This window comes from Mauremys mutica, chromosome 2 (assembly GCF_020497125.1).
Source record: "Mauremys mutica isolate MM-2020 ecotype Southern chromosome 2, ASM2049712v1, whole genome shotgun sequence".
Lineage (NCBI taxonomy): Eukaryota > Metazoa > Chordata > Testudines > Geoemydidae > Mauremys > Mauremys mutica.
This window is the reverse complement of record NC_059073.1, coordinates 233441275-233459999: the sequence shown is the minus strand read 5'-3', so window position 1 is coordinate 233459999 and position 18725 is coordinate 233441275. Positions and strand designations below refer to the sequence as shown.

The 18725-nt window shown below is 42.4% G+C and overlaps 1 protein-coding gene across 1 annotated transcript; it reads left to right on the top strand.

Annotated features, from left to right (window-relative positions):
- The first annotated feature begins 2414 nt into the window (after window positions 1-2414).
- Window positions 2415-18412, top strand: NPY (neuropeptide Y). The gene is made up of 4 exons (XM_045002740.1): window positions 2415-2616; window positions 3363-3550; window positions 11712-11792; window positions 16068-18412. The coding sequence occupies exons 2-4, from the start codon at window positions 3363-3365 to the stop codon at window positions 16090-16092; spliced, it is 294 nt and encodes a 97-aa protein (XP_044858675.1). The 5' UTR covers window positions 2415-2616; the 3' UTR covers window positions 16093-18412.
- Window positions 18413-18725: the final 313 nt, after the last annotated feature.

The window sequence follows — 18725 nt, the reverse complement described above, 5'->3', positions numbered from 1 at the left end:
CACCAGTACTAGAAATAATAGCAATATTAGAGTGCAAGGAGTCTCAATTTTCAGACTGTATGGAAGTATTAATATCTTTGATCTGAGAAATAAAAGAAGTTGGTCCAATATTACCTCATCCCCCTTGTCTCTATAATGTCCTGGAATCAACACAGTTACAATACCACTGCAGACTAAAAGTATTAATGTGGTAAACTCTTCTCCACTTCTGTGAGCTGATGGGACCCAAATCAAGCAGGGCTGGGCCAGAGAGTGGTAAAGATGGTGAATGCCAGTTTTGGAGCATGCTCTCCCAATATGCCATCCGTCCTTCCCAGAACCCTATGAAAGCTAATTAACTGAAGCACTGCAGGGTTTGGATTCAGCAGAATTTTGGAGGCAAAGTTGGAAATGGAGGTGGTTTCTATCGCATACTCTTTAGCTGAACCCATGAATTTCCAATGGGCCTCCTTGAGGGGGGTCAGCCAGTGTTGGTAAAGTTCTGCAGAATTAATAGGGTAACTCTTTACAAGATAACATGCATATGATGTCTCTTTACTAGTCCTGCAGGAGTTGCACGGCTTGGAGGATGAGGGCTATCAGAGCTGCTGTGCAGAGCTCTGTGGATCCCTTTCTGGAGCTGCTGATTTTAGGAGCCAAAGACCCTGGCTATTCCATGGAAAAAGAGCAGGGAACTCCAGGCCTGGAGACTCATTGAAAGTCGTCTTCTACATGGGGTAAAATATAACCCACAGTCTCTCTTTCTGTGTCACGGTCAATGCTTTACTGAATCATAAACTATTGGCTATTATCTTGGTGAGGGCTCTGGGTCTCTTTAACTTGCTCCCCGGCCTTGGTCTGAAATAGCCAGAATTGGGTGATCTTCCAGGCATGCTGTACAAGGCACTTGTTTGACAGGGTTTTGGGAGAAGGTTTTGACTATGTTCTCGAAATGATGGAGGTAGAAAGGAGCTTTTTTTCAGATGGCCTACTGGCTGAGTTAATTTGTTCCTGTTTGAATGTTTGATTTTTAATGCTGCCTGGTGTATTACACTATTGAAAGATTAATTGTCAGGGGGCTTAGAGCTCTTCTGTAGGCATTTTATGTTTTACTACTATTTAAATCTAAAGAAAAAAATAACTGAAAGAAAGTTGTATTAGCGCTGAAGTGAGAGAGTGGGGCTAACGGCAAGATGTCAGTCAGAATGATTTGATTTTAAAGGCTGGCGTCACCTCATTTAGTAACATATATTTTCCATATTTTATTAGGTTACTGAATGTTACTTTATAAAACGTCTCCATGGTTCCACAAAAGTCCTTTCAACAAAGTCTGAGAGGCCATTAGAGACCTACGCAACATCCACTACCATAAGCAGTTTCTCTTTTCCAGACTGTGAGCACTACCATGGTGTAAGAAAGTTAAAGTATTGGTGTCTCCTGGAACTTTGAGGGGCCCGCTGTTGCTGGCATCATAGGTTAGTGGGGTGCTGAACATCCTCTGCCATGGAAGTGACATAAGCTATACTGAAAAAAGTCACTTTTACTCCAGAATAGAGTGTGCATATGGGGAGTTATATTAGAACTAGAGTTGATCAATTTCCCTGAACAGATAAGCCCCAAGGCGTCTCTATTGGGAGGGTACAATTTCTGGGTCTGTGACTATAATTTTGGCAGGATCCAGATGCAAAATCTGGATTTTTATGATGCAGTTGTACATCAGGGTCTGGAGCCTTTTGGTGCAACAGGAACAATTAACCTTGTTCTATATTCAAGCAGTGAAATTTTGGGATTAGGGTGAAAAATTGGCTATATCCGGCAGTGCAAGTTTTCTGTGATGATGTATCAGGGTTTTGTATTTTTTTTTGTTGGTTTTCTTTTTGGGTGTAAGAGGCATATCTACACCTGTTCTCTAGTTATGCTGTACAATTAGAGGATTTGTGCAAAACAAGGGCTGTAGCTGGCAGGCTTCAGGTGTAAGATCCAGGGCACCCGAACTACTATTGCTCCAGCATGAGCAGTTTTTATGGGTGCAGTAGGAGCAGCTGCACCTCATTTAGGCTGTGGCCTGTGGAAACTGGGAGGTGGCTGCCAAAAGTGAGTGGGTCTAGCAAGACAGCGGGTTTGCACCAGACTCTTTGGGACACGTTTGCGCCAGGGGCCAGGGCTTTTTTGTTCTGCTGCAGTAGGAGCAGCTATAGTTTTGACAGCGCAGTGTGGGAGTTTGGAGAGGACAACGGGGCGGCTCCATCGGAGCCAGGTAGCCCCAGCTTCACCCTGCTTCTGCGCGGGGGAGGGAGGGAGGTGCCCGGCGGTGCAGGTGGGTGTGTGGAGGGGGGAGGGCTGGCTTGGGACCCGTCAGCAGCCACCCCGCTCTCCCCTCCCCGCGTGGCGGGGATGGGGGTGTCAGTGTCAAGAGGCAGCAGCAGCCTCTGGTGCCAATCCCGGGGCAGGGCGAAGGCGACGAGGGGATTGGAGTCGCCGAAGCGTCAAGCGTGACCGCCCGAGGCCCCTCCTGCCTGCTGGGAAAGCCATAAAAAACCTCGGCGAGGCGCCGAGCCACAGACCGGAGAGTCGAGCCACCGGCAAGAGAGCGACGCCGACCTGAGCGCGGGAAAAGCCCCAGCTACAGAGCCTGCCGTGAGTACCCGCGGGTCCCCCTGCTGCCGGCCCGCCGCGCCGCGCCGGGCGCGGGTGCGGGGCGGCTCCGCGCCCCTCGTTAGCACCGGCCCCGCGGCCGGGGTCTCCGGCGGTTCCTCGCCCGCCCGGGCTCGGGTGCAGAAACGTTCGTTTCTTCCGCTTTTCGGAGGAGGTGCGAAGCCTCTGCCCGTTTGGGGGAGAGCCCCGGTTTGGGTGCCGCCTCCTGCCCGGGCTGGGTCCAGCTCAGCAGCCCGTGGAGCGGGGGGGCATAAACCACCAGCCCCCCACATGCTTTTTAAAGGGAACTAGAGTGTGCCGGTGCGTGGGTCTCTCTCCCCACTCGCGTGTCATTGGAGGCTCCGGGTCGCTTCCTAGCATCCTCCTAGAAAATCCCCGCAGCGTGTCCTGGCTCACGCAGCTCTGCCCTGGGGCTGCTGCTATAACCAGACCCGCCGCCCCCCCCCCCCCCCCCCCGGCGACAACAAGTGCAACTTCCTTGCACGGGCTCAGCGCGCGGGGCGCGGGGACTTTTATCCAGCGCCAGCGGCTCCCGTGTGACCGATGCCCGCCAGAAAGGCGGGGGGGGAGGGGCAGACTTTGCAAGTCGTGTCCGGGTGGGACTGACACGGTCCCGCCGCCGAGCGCTCAGTCCCGGGAAGGGGCTGCTGCTCTCTGGGCTCAGCTGCAGCCCGACGCCCGCCCTTTCACGCTCCTTTCTCCCGCCCCACCGCCCGGGTGTCGTGCAGATGCAGGGGACCATGCGGTTGTGGCTGTCCGTGGTGACTTTCGCCCTGTCCTTGCTGATCTGCCTGGGGACGCTGGCGGAGGCGTATCCGTCCAAACCTGACAACCCCGGCGAGGACGCGCCTGCGGAGGACATGGCCAGATACTACTCGGCACTGAGGCACTACATCAACCTCATCACGCGGCAGAGGTAGGTGCTGGGCACCCCAGCGCGGGCAGGGAGGGCGAGCACAGACCGGCTGTCCTGTGTGGGGTGGGGGGAGAGCCTGTGTATTCAGCAGGCTCATCCCCACCCCGTTTCTCAGAAAACAAACGGGGGAAATAAGTTCTGGTCTCGCCCAGGTTCTGCTCTGTATGAGGGGCTCTTTCCCTCTGCACAGCAGCCACTAATGAGCACTGCTCGGAGTGGGGTCTAAATCCACTAGGATCTCTAGCTCATGGGTCCTTCTACACCAGCCAGGCGGGCAGACGCGAAGGACAGTCTGGTCAAGGCTGAGACCAGGCACCAGAGACTGAGCATGGTCCAGTGTGGGGTATGGAAACAACAATATGAGAGGCAAAGTGGTGAGGGGGGCACAACTGCGGGGAAGCTAAAATGCCCCAATCAGAGCTCTGAGCACTTGTGAATTCACAAAATGAGGCGCCCAAGAAAAACAGTAATGGAGAAAAAAGTGTGATAAGGGTGAATTCCATTTCTGTAGCAACCACAGCCACCGCTTCATGACGGGGCAGGGGTTCCTGTCTGGATACAGCACATGGGTTTTGTGTAAAGTGTAGGTAAATGTGACCTCCAACATGAATAACATGTAATAAAGGATTGGTGGAGAGGTACCAATATGGGCTCATCCAGTTTTGTCGGTTTTAACACAAAGAGCTTTCGTGGCTAGGAACATGACAGTAATAGGAAGTTTATTTTATGGAGAGAGTACCGGCAGAAGCAAAGAGGGAAATAAAACATCAACTTGGAACGTGAGAATGTGAGACAGACCGGGAAAAAAAGCAGAACAATTTCACACTTCCATTGCTGCCGCTGTGTCTCATATTTATCTGGTGTTTATCTGGAGCGAGTGACAGTTCTTATTGTTGCTGAAGAATTGTAGTAATTCAGAAATCTTTTGTTTTGACAGCTGCTTAGTACACCAGTCACTTAACAAATAATTAAAGAGCGCGTTGTGTCGGTAGGCAAGCCTGCCTTTAATGGTTATCTAGGAATGGCCCTGACTTGCTCATGTTACTGCAGATGTGTGTGGTGAAACCTCAGATTGAAATGAAAGGTAAAATTACAATGTCAAATCCCTTTATTTGGGGGCATCAGTCCAATTTAGTTCAGCTGGCTAATAGAAGAGAAAGCTTCCTTTGAACCATGCGTCACCCACAAAAGCTGATGCTCTGATAATTTCCCATCTAGGCTATTGGAACCTCCCTTTTGCTGTGTTTTTGCTTTCCTCCCTCTAGTTCACATAAAATGCAGATGCCAACATTTTCTCTTCTTTTCCCCAAGGCTCTGCCCATATCATCTTCCCCTTTCTTCACACACTTAAATCACTACATTGGTTTCCCACCTCTTCTCTCATATCCCATTTCCCAAATACAATTTCTTATATCAGCTGATTTATTCATTAGACCAGTGACTCTCAACCTTTTCAGACTACTGTACCCTTTTCAGGAGTCTGATTTGTCTTGCGTACCCCCAAGTTTTACCTCATTTAAAAACTACTTGCTTACAAAATCAAACATAAAAATATGGAAGTGTCACAGCACACTATTACTGAAAAATTGCTTACTTTCTCATTTTTACCATATAATTATAAAATAGATCAACCGGAATATAAATATTGTACTTACATTTCAGTGTATAGTATATAGAGCAGTATAAACAAGCCGTAGTCTGAATGAAATTTTAGTTTGTATCGACTTTGCTAGTGTTTTTTTATGGAGCCTGTTGTAAAACTAGGCAAATATATAGATGAGTTGATATACCCCCTGGAAGACCTCTGCTTATCCCCAGAGGTACATGGTACCCCTGGTTGAGAACCACTGCATTAGACAGTATTTCAAGTGTGGTTCTAGTCTGAAAAGTGACTGTGTAAAAATGACATCACCTTACTTAACAGATCCACTGCTTGCGTATATTTCATATTCATATCTGCTTCCTTTAGTGACAAAAATAAGATTTTACTCCCCCCTTATCCCTCTTAGTTCTGCAAAGTCAGTATAGCAGGGGGAGAATAAGCTAGATTCCATTCTAGTGTGCACATTATAAATAGAATGATTAACCAAAGTCTTTATTGATGATAAGGCATGGAGCAAAAAAAATCAAGTTTGATTTTTATATTCCAGGTGGCAAGTAGTGGGAACAATCATTTTACTTTTAAATGGAGTAAATTTGAGTTGGAGAGTCAGTTAGAGAGTTGAGAGACAATAAATGTAGAACCCTACAATGCCAGTTTCACAATGTCACTTTCCAGAGTGGACCACACTGTAATCAGAGGAATGGAGGCCCAAATAGGACTTAATTAAAAAACATGATGCACCGTTTCTCTCGTTCAATGCATTAACTGCACTGAAACAACCCACGGCAACAGGCTTGCAATTGGTTTTAATTTAACTTTTTCACATTTCCTATTTCAGCAATGATAGAAAATTTTGTGGCATAAACGTCTTTCAGCTCTGATCTAGGATCTTGAGTAATATTCAATATGTTCTAGCAGAAGTGTCAATAAATTTCTTTCTCTCCACCCCTTATACTTTTACAGTTTTCCCTTTCTTGTGATCTACAGCATAACTAAAGTCAAAGTTCCCCAGTGGGAACTTTATTTCATTTTACTTAGTACTGGATGATGGTTTTCAAGACTGATTCTGACGGGCTATGGAACCCATAGGTGCTGGAACTAGGGGTGCTGGGCGTGCTGCCGCACCCCCTGGCTTGAAGTGAGTTCCATTATATACAGGGTTTACAGTTTGGTTCAATGGCTTTCAGCACCCCCACTATACAAATTGTTCCAGCACTCTCGATGGAACCTGTGATTGTGGGGAGACCCGTAATGAGAGGGCATAGCTAGGCTGCAAACTAAACCTCTGTCTGTGGGACCTGGGCTTGTGCACTCAGCATTTTCAAGCCCATGCTTGAACATCCACTCTGCATTGTAAACCTGGGTTTACAATTTCTGGACCCAGCTCTCTCAGCCATGCTAATGTGTTTGTATTTGCATCCACACTGCAAATGACAGGGCTTGGACTCAAGTGACAGCAGGACGCAGGCTTTGACCCACCCCCTTAGCAGAGTTCTAGGAGGACCCGGGTTCTTGAATCAGACTGATTTGTGTGTGGATGGAAGAGGGGATGGGCTCAAACCTGAGTTAGAGCCTGGGCTTAGTTTGAAGTGTAGACATAGCCAGAGAGGCTCCAGACGGGAGGAAGAGAGAATTTCGGTATGCTCATCAGGTCTCACTGATGGTGAGCAAGATCCCAAGGCCTGGTCTGTACTAAAAAGTTAGGATAACCCAGCTACGTCGCTCAGTCCACACCCATGGGCTGTGCAGTTAAGCCGACCTAACCCCTGGTATAGACAGCACTAGGTCAATGGAAAAATTCTTCTGTCGACCAAGCTACCACCTCTCAGGGAGATGGATTACCTTGACCAATAGGAGAACCCCTCCTGTCAGCGTAGATAGTGTCTACACTGAAGTGCTACAGCCCTGAGCCTCTCATCTTACCCTGGGGATATGGCGCCCCCTAGGCCCAGCCATGAGCTTCCAGCTCACCGCACAATTGGTGAAACATACAGGAAAGGGTATGTTTGAGGGGAAAGAGACAGAGATAAGTGCCCTTTCTTTTTAGGTTTCCACTGCCTGCTTTGTCGTCTGATGCTTCTGTAGCTACTGATGGCATTTTTCTGCCCCATTCCTCCTGGTAACTGCTGCTGTTTTAACCAAGACCTCTTACGGTCTCTTTCCCATGGGCTACTGTTACCCACAACTACAGTAAAACCTGCCACCAAAAGTGACCATTCATGGGAGCTAGCAAGAGTGATTGCTTGTAAGAAGTGGCTTCTCTTCAAAGGTTTGCACACGGGAGAGCGGTGGCTGTTGGCGAGGCACCCGGCTCTGAAGGCAGTGCCACTGCCAGCAGCAGCGTAGAAGTAAGGAAGATCAGTTTCCTCCTACAAGTTTGTTTTTATGGGTGGGAGTAGGAAAATGTGGTCACTGGTTGCAGATGACAGGTGGTTACTCTTCACAGTTAAATTATAGGGGGAAAACATTCCATGGCCTCTGCAAGTAGTCACTCATGACAGGTGGTCTCTTGCCAGAGGTGGTCATGAAGGCATGTTTTACTGTACTTCCTCTGCCCCACCTTCCATGAGGCTATTCCCCATTCCCAGACAGGGCCCTTCTCAGCTGTACCCTCTCGCTCCAGTGGTGCCCTTAGGAACTTCCTCTGGGCCTCATCCCTGTCCTGCTGCTTGAGTCAGAACCCCATCCTTCCTCGAACCATCTGCTACTCCTGTACAGTGGCTTCCTTCCTGCAACTGGCACTGCCCTGCCATTTTGTTGCCTGCAGCTTCTGATCCCTGAACCTTCCCTCTCTTCTTCACTTCCTCGAGGGCTTGTCACTGTCACCACTTGCCTCCCCCAGCTTGTCCTTTGCATGCATTGCCATTCTGTGTTATAAAGAAACATATAACATATTGTTTTAATTATAAGACCACAAGAAGGTGGAATTCCTATAGGAAGTATCAGAGGGGTAGCCGTGTTAGTCTGGATCTGTAAAAGCAGCAAAGAATCCTGTGGCACCTTATAGACTAACAGACATTTGGCAGCATGAGCTTTCGTGGGTGAATACCCACTTCTTCAGATGCCTTCAGTCAGCACTCGTATTCACCCACGAAAGCTCATGCTGCCAAACGTCTGTTAGTCTATAAGGTGCCACAGGATTCTTTGCTGCTTCCTATAGGAAGAGGCTCTAATCCAGGGGCTCTGCTGGTGGCTCTGGATGTGTCTGAACCAGCTCTGATGACTTGGGTTTCAGAAAATACTAGTTTTTTCCCATTTCACATCTATATCAGATCTGTAATGTGAAAAAGAGCCTTTGTTACATGCAGATTCTTTTGATATTGAAGACTTTGCAAGGTTCTGAGCAACTCCTACAATTTGCTGCTGAGCTCCCTCAACCCCTACTAGAGGTGCTGAACACCTTATAGGATTTGAATTCCCAGGCCCAAATTTTCAAAAGTGGTGCTCTGGGTGCACAATGTGGGACAACAACGGCCTGACTGTCACAAGTGCTGAGTGCTCACAGATCCCCTTGACTTCAACTGAAGTTGTGGATTATCTGCACCTCTGGGAAAACAGGCCTTGATGTCTAAGGGTATGTCTGCACTACAAGCGCTGCAGCAGCACAGCTGCAGCACTGCGGCTACACCACTGTAACACTACTGTGGACACTACAGTGATGGAAGGAATTTTTCTGTTGCTGTAGTGAATTCACCCTCTCGAAAGGCGGTAGTTAGGTTGATGGAAGAATGTTTCCATTGACCTAGCTGCATCTACAGTGGGGGTTAGGTTGACCTAACTATGTTGCACAGGGCATGATTTTTTTCATAGCTCTGTGCTAGGTAGCTAGGTTGACCTAAGTTTTAGGAGTAGACCGGGCTTCAAATTGGGCACCAAACACTACTGGCCACTTTTGCAAAGTTGATCCTTGATCTTTAAAATGTTAATACTATTTGATGGAAGTGGCTGTTCAAACATCTTCCACACAGCAAACAGTAGGTTGGGATACTGTCATTGAAAAGTCTCTGAATTGTGCAAGATAGATACAGAGAAAGTACCATTTACTCTGGTGTAAAGACTTTGAAGGATTTCCTCCAATGGCAACTAATTCTCTTTTGTGTTCAGCCCTGGCTTTCAATTCAGTTCTCTTGTCATTGTTCTATTGTGACCATAAGGGCTATCCTAGGTGATAGAGACTGCAAAACTAAGGGGCTCACCCAAGCCTCGAACATTTAACATTAGAAGAATTTGCTTTCCTTTTTAGTCCTTTGCCACCTGGGCTGATCCTTCAGTCAACACTCCATTCCATGATGGCATAACCCTATTCAGGACACAGACACAGACACACCCTGTATGGCAACACAGTGCAGCACAAGGTGTTGTCCTCAATCAGGGAGCCAGAGAGCTTCAGGGACAGAGTGTGTCGAGTATCTCAAAATAAGAATCCTCTTCATGTATCTGAGCCATGTCTCCTCTCTTGCAAGGGACCCGACTCAGTCTTTAGTCAGACAAAATTCTCATTGAAGTCAGTGGGAATTTTGCCGAGATATGGGCTACTGGATCCAGTTTTTAATTTGTTTAATCAATTTCTTAAAAACAAATATTTTAATCAGGGAAATTAGATTCCTCCTTAGGGGACACCCTGGTCACATCCATATTAATTGGAGTAGGTAATTAGAAACAAGTTCCTTTGTGGTGATGGAGCATAAGACATTTGATTCAGCATCACGCTTGATTGAATTACTATAATAGCATTTCACTGTGTGCGGCTGGTTCTTTTCAGATATTCAACAGAAATTTGCTTCCAAAACTTGAAACTGATACTGCATCTCTCTAAAGCATGGACAACATACTAAATTGACCAAGACCATGGAAAAAAATCCAGTCATTAAGATATAATGATAACAAGTCAGCCTTGTTTCCACAGTCATATATCATGGTAAACATATGAAAATCACCACACAAATTGTATCAAGAAAAGCTAAGAGTTTTTTGTTGGAAGTTTGCTCTTCTGCAATCTAGCTGAACCCACTGGAGGGACATCTTGAGGACCATTGACTTCAATGGGGCCACGATTTCACCCCATGCATTTAGTAATTCTTTGCCTATGTAATTTTACTGTCATTTTACCCATACAGTAGAACCTCAGTGTTACTAACACCAGAGTTACGAACTGACCAGTCAACCACACAACTCATTTGGAACCGGAAATACACAATAAAGCAGCAGCAGAGACCACCTCCCCCCAAAAAGCAGCAAATACAGTACAGTGCTGTTAAACATAAACTTCCAAAAAATTAAAGGGAAAGCAGCATTTTTCTTCTGCAAAGCTGTATTAAGTCAATGTTCAGTTGTAAACTTTTGAAAGAACAACCATCTTTTGTTCAGAGTTACGAACATTTCAGAGTTATGAACAACCTCCATTCCTGAACTCTGAGGTTCTACTATATATCCATACAAGTAATAAACCATGATCTTTATTTCTTTACAGTGAAGGAAGTGTTCTCTTGTGGTTACCATTACTATTGTAACCTAGTGATCCTAGGCAGTAATGGATTACCTGTCAAGCTGACTGCTCATTATTGATACTGTTTTCAGAAAGGAGAAAAAGGGCACATTCCTTTACAAAAAATGAGAATTGGGATTGTTTTTTCAAGTAAATGCCCCTAATGGAATCTACTGTTTTCAGTATTTTTTTTTTAAATGCAGGAATAGAAACACAGTTGTCAGGTTTACTAAGAACAAAGATCACACCCGACAACAATTGTCATACCATCTTACTAAAAGCTCTGATTTGCAATACAATATCTACAATGGCAAGATTTTTAAAAGTGACTAGTGAGTTTGGGTAGCTCAAGTTTTGGGTCCCCCCTTGAGACAAACTTTAAGGTGTTTGATTTTCCACAGGTCTATACTCAACACGTTTTGAAAATCTGGCGCCTTTAAGGCATCTCATCTCATGTTACTAGTTAATTTTGAAAATCTTGGTCTATATGTATGGTAAATTGATGCAGTATGAGTCTTTTTTTGTATTCACTATATAATGCAGGTAGTTTTTGTGGATTTCTCACTCAGTGAATTTCTGATGGAAGATGCAGCACTATCCAAAACTGTGCTGGAATTGAACAAAAAAACCTTAACTGTATTTGTAGAAAAGGATCATAAACCTCAGATCTGCTGTCATATTTCAACTTCTCTCTCCCTCCCTCACTTGCACATCCTCCCGCACAAAGAGTGTGAATGTCAGATATCTGCTAATACCCACCAAACAAAGAAATGTTAGAAATGTCCGGTTTCTATCATGTACATTATAACAGATTATTATGAAAATATTTCTATATGAGAGGTCTTGATATGTTCTAATTATTAACATATTTGTTAATGATTTAACAATGTGACACTAGAGTAACACATTCTCATATGAGCAAACTGGGTTCAACTAAACACCTGCTGGAGAGTTGCCTTTACTTCTGCCCTACAAAATTTCACAATAAAGGTTTGTATGAACATTCCAAAGTTAGTCTCAATTTTAACGTTGGAGGTATGAAAAAATAGGTACTTTTTTTTTTCATTTAATAGATATGGAAAGAGATCAAGCCCAGAGACACTGATCTCGGATCTTTTGTTGAGAGAAAGCACAGAGAATATTCCTAGATCTAGGTAAGTACAAAAGTGCTTTGTGATAGCTTTTATTTCTATTTTAAATTTAGCTATTTCAGTAAATGATTTTCATAGGCAGAAAATATGTAAGCATCAGAAATTAGAACACTGTATTTGGCTGTCAGTTTATATATATGTGTATATATATAAACAAATACAATTATTTATCCATTATTAGAACAACACAAATATCCTAGGAACATAGGGGCTATGATACCAGACCATTGGCCCAAGTCAAGTACTGTATCTTACTTTTATCAGTAGCTGATACCTGATGTTTAAAGGAAGGGAATAATCCCCATAATCCACCTGCCTTATTGTGAAATGCTGCACAGAATACCACCCTGATGGTGATTGTGACGTTACCCTCTGGTGTTATCCAGACCAGTGATCTGCTAGGTCACTCCAATCCTTGACTCTGGGAGCCAGCCTTACCCTGCTCTGCTGTGAGAACCCCCACTCCTGTGCTGTTCACTCACAGCGTCTGGCATATAAACCACTCCCAGCTACTTGCAACCGAAATACACTAGCTAATATCTCCGGTCCCAGACACCACCCTAGGAACCTCCATCTTGCAGTGTCCAGTTATGCCCACTGGATGCTGCAAGCTTATATGAGTTTGTCAATTTAACAAAGAAATTGATATGTACCAGACTTGTTATCCCAAGAGGAGTCTCTGACACACTTCAAACCAAATGCACTGCTTCAGGTAGAACAAACAAACAAATTTATTAACTATGAAAGATAGATTTTAAGTGATTATAAATCAAAGTCACAAGTCGGATTTGATCAAATGAAATAAAAGCAAAACACAGTCTAAGCTGATCTTAACACTTTCAATGCCCTTACGAACTTAGATGCTTCTCACCACAGACTGGCTGGTTGCCCTTCTGCCAGGCTCTCCCCTTTGATCAGCGCTTCAGCCACTTGGTGGTGATGTCTGGAGATGGAAGTGGATGAGAGAGGAAGAGCATGGCAAACGTGTCTCCCTTTTATCATGTTCTTTCTTCCCTCTTGGCTTTGCCCCCCCACTTCAGAGTCAGGTGAACATTACCTCATCGCAGTCCCAAACTGACCAAAGGAAGAGGGGGTGACTCACTTGAGAGTCCAACAGATCCTTCCTTGTTGCCTAGGCCAGTGTCCTTTGTTCCTGTGAGGCTGGGCTGGGTTTGTCCCATACATGCCCTGATGAGGTGTGAACTGCCCCGCTGCTCTTCGGGAGTTTTTGCCTGGGCTTGCTTTAAGCCATGAGGACACATTTTCAGCCTTATAACTATATACATGAAATTACAACCTATAACATTACTATAACAATGATTACTATAATATTACTATAACAACAGTGCTCAGTACATCATGAGCCTTCCAAAGACACCCAACATGACAACCTTTGCATTAGATACTACACAATCATATTATAAGGATGAACATGGGGGTGTAGGGTGTTCCCACGAGGTACAGAACGTCACAGTGATCCACCTACATACTGAAACATGAGGCATATTTCCCCATTAACTATTACTTTCCTTAGTTTTAAATCCTGGGTTCTTTTAAAATAGCTTTAGGTGGGAAAATCTGAGACTATCTTAATCTAAACACAGATTATGTACAATGCTTTCTTTAAAATATTACGTTTTGCATGAGTTTTGTGCCTAATATTTTACAAAGTGAAAAAGTCACAAATTGGTAAATTTTGGTTGGCACACACAAGAATATCCACATCTGAAAGCCCATGATCTGGATGTCTGATTTTACAACATCATCATATAAAATAACATTGTCCAGGGTGGCTGATTTTATTAAAGGTGTTATTGATTATCTCAGTATAATTTTAATTGCTAAGGTATGACTATCAGTATAAGATCTATGCATCACTGAAATTCCACTTAAACTTGATGTTGTGTGGAAAAAGCAGAACCTTAAAGATGCATAGGTCTGGTGTTGGCCTTTTGCACAGGGGTGAATTTCAGCCTGTTAAGTATACATCCATTTAAGGTAATGGCATATCTGATTAAAATACTATAATAATGACTAAGATTAACACAGTCTTGCAAAATTCTACTTGCCGCCTCATCTGGATTGAGTCTATTTTTTTAATGGAGATGTAAAATAGTATTTTTAATCTTAATTGTAGTTAAGAGTGGGTAAGCAGAGTTTAAGCCTTGACTGTTATGTTTAAAAGATTGGTGATAATATGTCTACTGTAGAAGTAAACTATTTTTACAGTAGCTATGTCATAATGCCCAAGCCAGTTGTTGTGCTTCGTAAGTCAACATGCATGAGCCCAATGGGAGTACTCTTGTGCCTAAAACTAAGCACACATGTAAATCATTGCAGCATTGGGACTGAAGGGCCTAATCCCGCAAACCCTTTGTGTCCAGAATTCTCATTGATACCTATGGAAGTTGTCTGTGCAGTGGAGATTGGGCCCAAGTGTAGGAAATTCTACTACAAAGTTAAAATACAGCATTATGGTTATAACTTTAAGTGCACCTGCCATGATAAAATTTATCTTGCTGATTTGATGTAAACATTAATGTAAACTGTAGTGAAATATGTTATGGAGGTTCTCTATGCTTTATAAAGACAAGGCAGAATGCTAATTCTTCAAGGAATGCTATCAGTGTCATCAGCTTGGGGCAGCACACATGTAGTGTTACAATTTATGTAATTCCTCCATGGAATTCTTTATATATAATTCTCCCCCCACCTCCAAAAATGCTACAATGCTTTATTTATAATAATAATCAGGGCCGGCTCTAGGCACCAGCGTTCTAAGCATGTGCTTGGGGTGGCCCTTTTCAAGGGGCGGCATTCCGGCCCTTTGGGGGCAGCACTTTTCAAGGGGCGGCACTCCAGCTTTTTTTGTTGTTGTTGCTGCTTTGGCAGCCTCTAGCTTCTTTTTTTGCTTGGGGCGGCAAAAAACCTGGAGCTGATAATCATTAATAACAAAGCTTATGAACAAAAGTAAATAAATAAACAAGGTGTGCATGTGAAATGGAAGAAATTATAAGGAAGAGATTTTAGTTTCATGCCCTCAACAGGGTATTGTAATCAACAGTAAGATTAAAACAAGGTCCAAGATTAATAAAAAAATAAAAGCAGTTTAAAATTAGTTCAAAACTTAAAATAAAGTAATTATGTATATATTTAATTATGTATGTATTTAAGAAATAGATGCACGCACGGGTTGCTAGAGAATAGATCTAGTTTCCCATTGCTGTATCATCACCAGAAGGGTCACATTTCATGGCTCTGTCACTTCTGTGAACTTAGACATTGTACCCAAAATTAATGAAGTATGAAGAAAAACCTGAATAGTTTTCAGATTGGCTGAGTCTCCTCTGATGTGCATTCTTACCAGCTAATAAAGAGAAACTCCATAAATGTCTTGAATTAACACTGTACTTTTGGACATCTAAAGAAAGTTTCTCCCTTGTGGAACATCTTTACTAGATTCCTAGAGAAAATAGATCAAAAATAAATGTGCTGGGAAACTAAGGGAAGCATTGAGTTTAATACAAATGACTCTCTTATGGCAACGGTGCATGGTTTTGATCTTGTGGATCCCACGTAGTCATTAGGAAATTAGTATGTGTATTGTCTTTTGTCTCAGTTATGTTCTCCCTCTTTTTGTCTCGCTTTCTGTACACATGTAGTACAATACCAGGATACAGAAATACTTTGGGCCCGCAGCATTTGCTTTAGCAAATATTTTAAACGTCGTTTATTTAAAATATTAAGCAATAATGCACTGTAAGATTTTAACAATCACTGCTGCTACCTTCAGATTGAGTTCTAGAAAAAACTAAAATCTGGGAGAACAGCATTATAGAATTTTGCTAAATTCAGTAAGTCCTCTCTTTGAAAAATGTCTGTTGTACTGCTTAGTCAGAGATACAAATGTGGTAATAGGCATGTTTATATCTCTACATGCCATAATTTTTTAGCAAGTGTTAGCCACTAGCATGCATTTTTTCCGCAGTGGGTTTTAGTACTGTAAAGACACAGCACTGATGCAGCAACATTTAGGGGCCCATTACATAACAACGTGTGGGTATTTAGCCACCTGACTTCCATTCATTTTCATGGAAGTGGAGCAATTCAGTCTTCATACTCACATTGGAAATGTATCCCATACTCTACTAGTGGTATTAAAGTGAGAACTTTTATTACTTTTTCCTGTTAAAAGATCATCGATTATCTTAAAATCTATTTGGTTCTATCACGAATCTTTCAGAGAAAATTTCATAACATGTTTAATGTGTGTTACAGGTTTGAAGACCCTTCTATGTGGTGATGGAAATTTCAGCACATCGTCAAACTTTTCCTAGTTTTCAATCCATACTTATTGCTATAAGACCAATCGCAGTTTATCACTCCTCAGTGCATGCAACCATCATACTGAATTCTGTAGCATTTTTCCTTCATCATATTTGTATATACATTTATTTAAATAATTTATTTGTGCATTCCACAATGTAACATACTAAATGAAAGACACCACCACTATTATTGGCATAGTAAAGATTTGTTTTAAACTATTAAAATTGAATTACAACCTCCCTGCAGTCTAAAGTAGCATGTACAGTGATCATTTCACAAATATTAAAATAGTGATTGTGAAAGGTGAAATAATTACAACACTTACCTGGGCCTTTAATTTAATTTTTCTGTTTTGATTTATATACATTTATTTATGTTTCACAACAGTCAATATTTCCTACATAATTTAGGAAAATAAAATGATCTGGAAAGTGTTTTTTCATACTCATTATACAGAACAATTGTTTATTATTTACATTAACCCATATATTAAAATTAATAGCATTTTCAAAATACAAAGAGGTTTAATTCTGCTAAACTGTCAAGACTGATTAAGAGTTCAAATTTAAAAAATGGAATCTCTTCATTTTGGCAATATACAAAGTGACAGGAAACAATATAATTCCTAGGTAATATTGCAATATGAATTTGGAAGTGTTTGGGAGTTAATAGTTGATTCCATGAAAAGCTACCTAGTGAACGTTTGATATTTTCTTTGTGATACAAAGTTTTGAATAACTGAATCCAACACAAAGAATTTTCTTAATTTCTGTCCTAGTCACTCTTTCCATAAGCAGAGAGTACCTAGATCAGGTATAATGGTATTTTCTTTGGTGTTTCTTCTCCAAATGTTCCATGTGTAAAATTCCCATTACCCTGGTGGGAGAGCTACTGATGCTTGTTGAGTTGAAAATAACCTTAATGTTTTCATTCAAAACTACTTAATGTTATAACAGCGTTTTCTACTCTCATTCTATATATGGTTCTGTCATTGTCAGAGATTCAGTGTGGAATATTGTCAGTAGCTGTTTGTATTATATTTGGCCTCTTATATAGAGTGGCACAGATTCTGGTCCTTGGTCCCTGATATTTTAGCATGCTACCCCTTATTTATACATCAGAGATAAATGCATAGGGATCGTGTGAAAGAACACAGCCAAAATTGTAAGTCAGAGAAAAATCTGCTTGGAAGTTTGATGTATAAACATTTCATATCTGTTTTACAAATATTGTTATATTGCTAAAACACAAATACATCTATACAATTTAAGTGGGTTTTTAATCTGCTCGTTACAGATACACACTGGATGTGTTGTTACATTTTGTAATTCCTCCACATTTGCCAGTTAATGTATGTCACGCCTACTTCAGTGAAACATTAAAAACATATTCATTTAAAGAAAACACGCAGATGGTATTTTAATAGGCAAACTGTTTCAACACCTACATTGTCACTTTATTGATTTAGACTATATAGTTGGTCTATTCTGGTGCAGTCTTTACAAAAATTGAATTTAATGAGATATATATTGTATTTACCACTGATTTCTGGCATTGTGTATAATAAATACATTAGTGATCTTGGGGGACTATGATTTGATGGTACTGAGAATGTTAGTAGATCCCATGACTGTTAAATTAGAGTTGCCTAGCATTATCTTCAATATATATGCCTGAATGGAGAAAGGAACGGTTAAAGTAGAAGCATGTCCACAACTTACTCACTCTATGCAGTCCCACCTAATTCGGTGAATTTTCTTCATCTTATGGAGCACACACCTGTGTACAAAAGCTAGTGAGATCTCTAAGACATTGTTTTATTTACCTTATTGTTTTAATGAGGCATCGATGACAGAGGCAAAGCAATCAAACAACATGGTACCGAATGATATTATATATACTAATATGGTTCTTGGATTTTCTTTCTAAATCTTCCTGTGTTGCAAATGAAGCTCTTATAGTATTGAGTGAAACTTGCCTTCTGAGGAACTGAGTCTTTGTGTACCTCATCTTCCAAATACTGAGGAAACTGCAACATTCAAAATCATGAGTCAGGCCCTCAAAATCATGCAACTATCTTAAAAATAATGAGATGTTAAATAGTAAATTTAGGGTTCTTTTTATTTGCCTTCTGGTTTTTGAGCCTTTAGGATTTATATTTTCAAACTTTTCCATAGCCATGAGGAGTAGACTCTAATTTTTTCTTAAAAAAAGCTGAGATTCATGACTCCAGAAGTTTGAGGCTTTAAGAAAATGAGAAACTCACAATAAAATCATGAGAGTTGTCAACACTGTATTGGTTTCACTGGGAGTTCTGGATTAATAAGAAACACAGTGTGAACCAGGGGCAGCACAAATAGGGTGGATTTATGCAGAAACTCATGCATGTGCACGGGGGTTGGAGGGTGGAGGCAGTTTGAGGGGCTGACGCGGCATCCAGGATCAGGCCACGGAGCAAACAGAAACCGCTGGGACCCCCTTCTTAGCCTTAGTTGGCTCCCTACCCTGTTGAGTCTCAATAACTTCCCTTGCTCCACCTCTGTCTCCTTCACAGTGAACTTCCGCCTACCCCTGCAGGGTGAACCATATAAGTGACAGGCCAGTTAT

Bases quoted from the DNA above. Each gene is read 5' to 3' on its own strand.
- NPY (XM_045002740.1), top strand. From the start codon at position 3,363: ATGCAGGGGACCATGCGGTTGTGGCTGTCCGTGGTGACTTTCGCCCTG. The intron at 3,551-11,711 runs GTAGGTGCTGGG...TTCATTTAATAG, and splicing joins AACCTCATCACGCGGCAGAG to ATATGGAAAGAGATCAAGCC. The intron at 11,793-16,067 runs GTAAGTACAAAA...TGTGTGTTACAG, and splicing joins GAGAATATTCCTAGATCTAG to GTTTGAAGACCCTTCTATGT.